At 39.7% G+C, this 8,062-nt stretch overlaps 1 protein-coding gene across 2 annotated transcripts; it reads left to right on the top strand.

Moving 5' to 3' along the window:
- The first annotated feature begins 1,432 nt into the window (after nt 1-1,432).
- Nucleotides 1,433-7,656, top strand: pa2g4b (proliferation-associated 2G4, b). Of its 2 annotated transcripts, XR_009061814.1 has the most exons (14): nt 1,433-1,652; nt 2,503-2,631; nt 2,709-2,814; nt 2,893-2,962; nt 3,040-3,132; nt 4,264-4,327; nt 4,411-4,489; nt 5,006-5,084; nt 5,154-5,287; nt 6,205-6,299; nt 6,386-6,513; nt 6,689-6,742; nt 6,831-7,392; nt 7,487-7,656. XR_009061814.1 is itself a non-coding variant. In XM_057826934.1 (13 exons), the coding sequence occupies exons 1-13, from the start codon at nt 1,565-1,567 to the stop codon at nt 6,888-6,890; spliced, it is 1,179 nt and encodes a 392-aa protein (XP_057682917.1). In that variant the 5' UTR covers nt 1,433-1,564; the 3' UTR covers nt 6,891-7,656. The 2 variants fall into 2 exon arrangements, 1 of the variants encoding a protein (XP_057682917.1); XM_057826934.1 differs by having other exon boundaries at nt 6,831-7,656.
- The last annotated feature ends 406 nt before the right edge of the window (nt 7,657-8,062 follow it).

Raw genomic sequence — 8,062 nt, forward strand, 5'->3', positions numbered from 1 at the left:
TTCAGAATTAATATTATAATATGTTGAGTAAACACTACATAATACAGATTCTACACTAAGAATCGCTTTCAAATGACACTCTTCATGACAAATATGATTGGCAATGAATAATTATTATAATTATTATACTACTATTATATATAGTAGTATACTATAATAATATTGTTAGATTTTTTTTCTAAGAATTGTTTTGAATAATGTTGGAAAGGCAAAGTCAGTGTACTGAATCTGTTTACTTCCATTCTTTTGCACTAGTAAATGAATGACTGAATTTATTGTCATTCTCATCATCATCAGAATCATTGACAGTTACAGAGTGTGGGATAGTTTGGCCAGAAAGGAGAAAACATTGACACAGACTATGGAATAATTTGCCCGAAAAATACGATGACAGACAAAGGAAGACGGGAAAAAAGCAAATGCTTATCGATACCCGTCCCCCAACAACCCGGGACGCACAGTCTAGCATGTTTGTGTTAAATAGCCGTTGGTTTGGTGTAGGTCTCATTGTAAAAAAATATCTTGTCCTATGAGCTGAGTGTCCAGTCAAGGAGCTCCATGTCACAGCAGATTAAACACAGCGCTCACGTTGCAATGGCAGATCAGTAATCTAATTTTACTGGAGGGCATATCTTCAGAGCAAGCAATGTTATGTCTTAGTCTCTGTCCCTGACATTTAATCATCCTTTGTTTGCCTTTTTTGCTGTAGGAACAACTTGTAGCAGATGTGTGTGTGCAGTGCAGCTATGACTCATTTCGGTCCATGTAACGATTTATTATAGTTTCTTTGTACATCTTTTTGAAGTAACTCAATGATTTTATACTCGTAAGCGCTGCATCGCATGTATTCCATAGGCGAGCTCCAATGTTCGTAATCGAGAAAGATTTCAATGTTGTCCTAGTTGCCCGATAGGAAGAAGTTAAATGCTATCAGCATTTAACCTAATTGTTTATTTGGGATTAATTATTGTTATTTACATGATTATTTGTACTTTAATAAAGAATTTAAGTGTTCCAAAATAGTGTTGTGAATTAATAAGCATCAACAATAATTTCATTGCTAAATTATTTAAAAAAAAGAAAGAAAGAAAGAAAATTATTAGATTAGTCGATTAATCGTAAAACTAGTCGGCTGACTAATCAGAAGAAAATTTGTCGTTTAGGAAAGCCGTAGTGTACCATAACATATTTCCTCCACACCCTTCTCACCTTTTTAACCCCTGACCCATGAAGAGGGCCCCTGGATATGTTCACCATAGGCCCCAAAATTGCCAAGTCCGCCACTGGGTACAGATGGTGGACGGGTGTAGACCGTAATGTGGACATGAAAAATGAACACCCCAAATTCAGTGATGACAGTCGACGAGAACCATCGCGACCGTACGAAGAATAAATATGACGTTTACTATCTTGACTCAAAGAATAGTCATCTTTGGCAGGGGGTGGGATCTCATGATAGTAGGCGCTCGTGCGTGGGCCACTCTCCGACTCACTGACACTCACCGGGAGTGTTGTTGGTGGGAAAAAATAAAAGTTACTCTGACCTCTTGGACATACTGCCAACATGTCTGGGGATGAAGAGAAACCCGAGCAAACCGTCGCCGATGATTTGGTGGTCACCAAGTATAAAATGGGAGCCGAGATTGCCAACCGTAAGTAGTTGGAGAGTTCAACGTGACAGCAGTTCGCCACTGGCAGAATTCTTCTCATGTTAGCTCGTTTGTGGCAGCTGCTGTGCCATGTGCCGCTAAAGCGCGCCTATTTCTTCTTGCACAAAGCAACAATTGTGACAATACCACCTCTAGCCAGACCGAATTCAATGTATCGTGCAAGAGCTCGCAATGTGTCGAGTCGTTTGTATCGCCACGCTGCTATCTTGTTAGCAAGAGCTAGCTGTGCTGCTAACTGGCTGAGTAATGGCGAGCTTGGAAGCGCCGACAGATAACAATCAGAATGAAATTAGGAGTTAAAATGTGAAATCTTCATCACAAAAAACCATAAAAGGTTCAAAGCCAACAATATAGGAGCCTGTACGTCAGCCATTCGTGGTGAGCGGGCGAGCCAAGAGCCATTCAGTCGAGCCTTTAAAACGAGGTCAAATCAGCTCCTGGTGTTCCTCAAATACACGGAGGGAAACGATAACTCGGCTAATAAATAAATAAATTTGGGGCATTTTGTTTAAGACTGGTGCGTTACTTGGGTTTCAATTAAGCCATTTGTAGTTTTTGATATTGGGTTTGGAGCTAGAATTGAGTAAACCTCAATTTCATCTAATATATCTTTCGAATTTGCCAATGCTATCTACACAACTGGATGAAAATTCTTAAATTGTGGTTTCTCATGACATAAACATGCTATCTTGTTGTAATGTTGTGTCTAACAATAATTGTATTGTAGTAACAACAAGGAGTTGCATGGGCAAATGTGGCGACAAATTGACTGGCCATTTAGATAACAAAATGGGCTTGTTCACATTTAGCTATTTTTCCATTAACCTTGCAGAGGCCCTAAAGATGGTGGTTGAAGCGGCAATGGTTGGTGTCTCAGTGATTAGCCTGTGTGATAAAGGTGATGCCTTTATCATGACAGAAACTGGGAAAATCTTCAAGAAGGAGAAAGAGATGAAGAAAGGTCAGCTTTTTTATTTTTGTGTATTAAAGTATGAGGTTCCCATACAATTTTTTCCTCACCCTCTCCTGCTCTTGCAGGTATTGCATTTCCAACGTGTGTGTCTGTTAATAACTGCGTGTGCCATCACTCCCCCCTGAAGAGCGATCCTGATGTCATACTCAAGGATGGGGACCTTGTCAAAGTGTAAGATGACAGTTTCTAAACCACAGGCAACACGGTGTGAGATGTTTTTCATGCTTTTTTTGTTTTGTACGCATTTAGTGATCTTGGCGTGCATGTGGATGGATTCATCGCCAACGTGGCTCACAGCTTTGTTGTTGGTGTGACCAAGGTAAAACAAGAAAATCATCGAACTGGTATGTTCGCACTGTTTAACTTGCCTGTATTTATCTTATACTGTCTGTGCAGGAAAAGCCTCTCACAGGCCGCAAGGCTGACGTGATGATCGCAGCTCATTTGTGCGCTGAGGCTGCGCTGCGTCTTGTCAAGCCTGGAAACCAGGTAACGTTCTCACACAACCACATCTCATGTGATCAGACTTCATCTAATCCAGACATGTCCAAAGTCCGGCCCGTGGTCAAATTTCATCCGGCCCCCAGCCTCTGTCATAAAATCAATAACATCTGGCCCGCACACGGACTTAATAAATTGGTCAGCAGTACTGCAACCAGCATATGAAGTCGCTTACACATGAAATGCTGCTCCTCATTTACCCACTAAAAGGCAGCAGCACTTGAACCCTTTATTGCCAAATGTATCACATTTGATACACCTAAAATTTCATGATTTTCAGACTAATTTAGAATTTTGACATTTTTTTTTGACAAAAAAAAAATACATATATATATATATATATATACATATATATATATATATATATGGACGCATGCATCTACAGTTCCATGAGAAAAAAAAACATGATTTAGCATGGGTTATAGACATTAGAGCGCTTATTACACATATTCATTTTGACTTTTCTTTTCACAAATTTGAAAAAAAGGTTTCATTAGGACCTTATTTTTCAAATTTTGGGATTCTCTGATAATTGCTTCATGTTGCAGGTATTTAAGGGCTAGGCAACATTACTCTGTGTGACCCTCTACTTCCAATTTTCTAAAATGGCGACAATCAACAAAAAAAGTTGACTGTGACGGCCGACGCTTCAAGGATAGATGGAAATTGGACTATTTCTTCACTAAAATACATAACAACTGTTTTTTGCCTCATTTGCAAAGAGACAGTCGCTGTTTTTAAAGATTTCACTGTGAGGCGATATTACCAAGCAAGACACGCTGACATGTACGACAAAATTACAGGGAAGATACGCAGCGAGAAATTGAAGCAACTTAAAGCTAGTTTAATTTCACAGCAGTAGTATTTCGCAAGAGCCCGAGAGTCGAAAGAGAACGCCGCAAAGGCTAGTTGCGCGGTTGTTGAAATTATTCATTAAAAAACAAAAATAAAGCAAATGTGACACACTGAATGGCTTGCTAAATTTTGCTTAAAAATATTGTTCGACCTAAAGGACGTCAGCCAAGGTCGGCCCCCCACATTTTTACCTCGCCAAATCTGGCCCCCTTTGCAAAAAGTTTGGACACCCCTGATCTAATCGCTTTCACGCCTCTATCTCAGAACACACAGGTTACGGAGGCGTGGAACAAGATTGCAAAGTCATTCAAGTGCTTGCCAATTGAAGGTAAATGGGAATTTTATAGTCTTTGCTCTGAATTGCATGTATTTCTCCATTTAGTTAACTCAATTTGGCCTGCTTGTCTACAGGCCTGCTGTCCCATCAACTCAAACAGCATGTGATCGATGGAGAGAAAACAATCATTCAAAACCCAACGGATCAGCAAAGGTGCGTTCAAGAAACGGACATGTTTCCTGAACAGTGTTGTACAGGTCACCACTTTACGGTTTGAAACCGTGACCTGTGTGTGGTTTTACTGCAGAATCGTTACACAGTGCTACATAAAAATTGTGACGTTTTATTATGGAAAAAGACCTGAGAGTATCAATGGGTTTAACAAAGAAGAGCAAAGCATCATTGTACGCAAAGGACAACAATGGAGTACATCCCGCATGTTCTATTTGTTTCCCAAGACAGGCTTTGTTTCTCACATTCTCATTGTTACTGAGGAATGGCAATACCCTGACAATTACCTGCAGTGTTGAGTGCTACCTTTTCAGTACCGCACTAGTGCATAATGGACTCAGGTGTCCTGTAGAAGTTGTTTTATTATTTCCAAAGTCTGACAATTGAACAAACTATTTAATCAACTGTGCTTCACTGCTTTGCGAGAGCAAGTCTCTGTCTTTGTTAGTGTGTTTCCACCACACAACAAATAGCTGACGACTTTGTGTGTGTTTGTAGGAAAGACCACGAGAAGGCTGAGTTTGAGGTGCACGAAGTGTATGCTGTGGATGTGCTCATTAGCACTGGTGAGGGCAAGGTGAGAAAGGACTATAGGTAGTTTATAGATAGTAAAAACAAAACAACAATGCTTTATGTCGCCACTCAGGCAAAAGATGGTGGTTTGAGGACCACTGTTTACAAACGGGACCCCAACAAAGTGTACGGATTAAAGATGAAGACCTCTCGGACGTTCTTTAGTGAGATGGAGAGACGGTTCGATAAAATGGCTTTCACTCTGAGGTATTATTGATATTTTTGTCCACTAACATTTACTGCGTTGTCCATTGTGTGATGATTGTTGAGTTATCCATCCATCCATCCATCCATCCATCCATCCATCCATCCATCCATCCATCCATCCATCCATCCATCCATCCATCCATCCATCCATCCATCCATCCATCCATCCATCCATCCATCCATCCATCCATCCATCCATCCATCATCTTCCGCTAATTTAAATATTCAAATCCGTAAAGAAATACGTTCCTGATCGAAACCATGAACATTATAAAAACATTTTTTAACCTGTACCAGCAGTTTTAGTTAACATTATCAGTAGAAAGTTACATCTCATGGTTTCAGCCTCCATTCTTTTGTGACATTTGACTGTAATTTTTTTTTTTTTTTTCCCCAAAATCAAGTTTGAAGTTCCATTCTACAGTAACGATCTATGTTATGATTGAATTAATTCCAGTTGCTTGTATTTTGCACAACTGGGCTTGTTCACTATGTGGCAGGCTTACTGCTAGTTTAATAAATATAAGTTGCGTTCACTGCAATCTTATAGCACTCATGTCTAATTTTTCTCACAAGCCAAAGAGAAAAAAAATATGAATGATGGATCGAGTCTTGAAAAATTCATTTCCATCACTCATATCTCAAAGCACCACTGTTTTTAAAAAGTTGTTTTGCAGTAATTCTCCCTCCATCATGATTTCCTGCTTTGTATTGTGTGATTAAAGTGTGGTAAAGATTAAGTAATTAAAAAGTCACTATTTTTTTTATTTTTTTTTAAATCAAGTACCACCCCAAAAATGTTTACATCGTAGATTTTACTTATTGAGGGTGGTCTACAATGTAACAACAAGATGGATGTAATTTGATATTGGAAATAGCCATATGATGATTTTGCTGTCTGCGCTTTATTTCCCCAGAGCGTTTGACGATGAGGGCAAGGCCAGGCTGGGTGTGGTGGAATGTGCAAAGCACGAGCTGCTGCAGCCGTTCAATGTCCTCCAGGAGAAGGAAGGTGAGCTGTCCTCTTGTTTGCTGCCCACACTGTTATTAAATAATCGTGCCGCGCAGAATTGAGCTCAGCCTTGCTGCTGTGTGCAGGTGAGTTTGTAGCACAGTTCAAGTTCACTGTGCTGCTCATGTCCAACGGACCACTGCGAATTACAAACAGCCTCTATGAACCTGAGCTTTACAAGTCGGAGCACCAGGTAGAGGACAAGGAGTTGAAGGTAAGCAGCGTTTGATAAATGGGATACTGCGTCCCTCTGCCAGAGGCAACTGTCTAACTAATGGACCTCTGCAGGGCTGACTTGGCATTTCCAATGCTATTAAATGTTGATGTACTGTGTCTTAGTCCTTGTGAAGTTATCAGAGTAATTTTCTTTTTTTCCCCCTCTAATTAAGGCTTTGATTCAAAGCTCTGCCAGTCGGAAGGCGCAGAAGAAAAAGAAAAAGAAGGTGAATTTTGTCAAAGAGCATTTTGAGACAATTCGTCATTGGACCTCATGTTGTGATTTAAAATTCATTTGCTCTCCATTTCATGAAGGCCTCAAAGACGGCAGAGAATGCAACAGGGCAGTCGATGGAGACGGAAGCTGCTGAATAAATTTTCCATTGAGCAGTTTGTGACACACTCTGAAAACCGACGTCATATCGGCTTCTGTCCTAGCTGCCGTGGGCACTTGTGGCAAAGCAACACCTCTGAAATAGACGTCAGTCTGGGATGAAGCTGCTCTTAAATTTTTACATTTTACCTAAAATACATAAACAGATTGACAACTCCAGTGTAAGTCTGATTGTCCTTGAGGCGGCATTTGTGTCTATAACAGTGGACACAACTCATCCAGAGCAAATTTTACCAGGAACATTTAGCGATTTGACATACGGCCTTCGTCCCAGTTTGCCATATAAAAAAATATTGTCAAATAAAATGGATTTGACTGCGATACCAAGAATGAAGAATGCTCAATATTGCATCAGTGTGACAGACCTCCCTTGACTACGAGCCAAGGCAATGGAATTCCAACTTCAGTTTGTGTGGTCATAATGTCAGAATCTGCAATCCTGGAGTAACTACAATTGCCCAAGTTCAGGTTATGACACAAACAGTAAGTATAATGATGTACTGCTCCATCTTTGTGTACACTTCAAGGCATCCAGCCTCGAGCCATTGATTAGCAATATTGATCACATGATTTACAGGAGGATCCATTTCACAGATGGGGGACGGACTTTTTTTCTCAATTGTGCATGCTCTTTCCTGTGCCTCCAGCAGGTCTGTTTACATAAGAAGTCCGATAGGGATGCTTTTGTAAAAACAAACCACAGTTCAGAGACTATTTTTGGAATCATTAAAAAGCCACCTGACATAATTTGTGTGCATTTGTTTTTTTTTTATTGGTTAATGGTTTTAATGGAGAATCACATGAGACCAGGACTCGTTTGTTCGTTTTCATCTAGTGGCTATTTTTTGAAATCGTTAAAAAGCCACCTGACATAATTTGCATTTTTTTTTTAATGTATTATTCATGGTTTTAACTGAGAATCACAAGAGACCAGGCCTAGTTCATTGTTTTTATCTTGTAGGGGAATTCATGTTAAATGGAAAATCTACAGATCAACTACAGCATTTAAAGCTTGAAGGATATCCTGGGGTTTATTGTTTTTAAAAAGATGCACTTGGGGAAACTCAAATATATACGTTGCAATTTTGAACTGCATACATGTAGCATAAGTGACTGAAATAGTTGCTAATATAATCTGGATGATTATAGTTTT

Source organism: Corythoichthys intestinalis, chromosome 2 (genome assembly GCF_030265065.1).
Source record: "Corythoichthys intestinalis isolate RoL2023-P3 chromosome 2, ASM3026506v1, whole genome shotgun sequence".
Classification (NCBI taxonomy): domain Eukaryota; kingdom Metazoa; phylum Chordata; class Actinopteri; order Syngnathiformes; family Syngnathidae; genus Corythoichthys; species Corythoichthys intestinalis.

Bases quoted from the DNA above. Each gene is read 5' to 3' on its own strand.
- pa2g4b (XM_057826934.1), top strand. From the start codon at position 1,565: ATGTCTGGGGATGAAGAGAAACCCGAGCAAACCGTCGCCGATGATTTG. The intron at 4,328-4,410 runs GTAAATGGGAAT...GCTTGTCTACAG, and splicing joins CAAGTGCTTGCCAATTGAAG to GCCTGCTGTCCCATCAACTC. The intron at 6,743-6,830 runs GTGAATTTTGTC...CATTTCATGAAG, and splicing joins AGAAGAAAAAGAAAAAGAAG to GCCTCAAAGACGGCAGAGAA.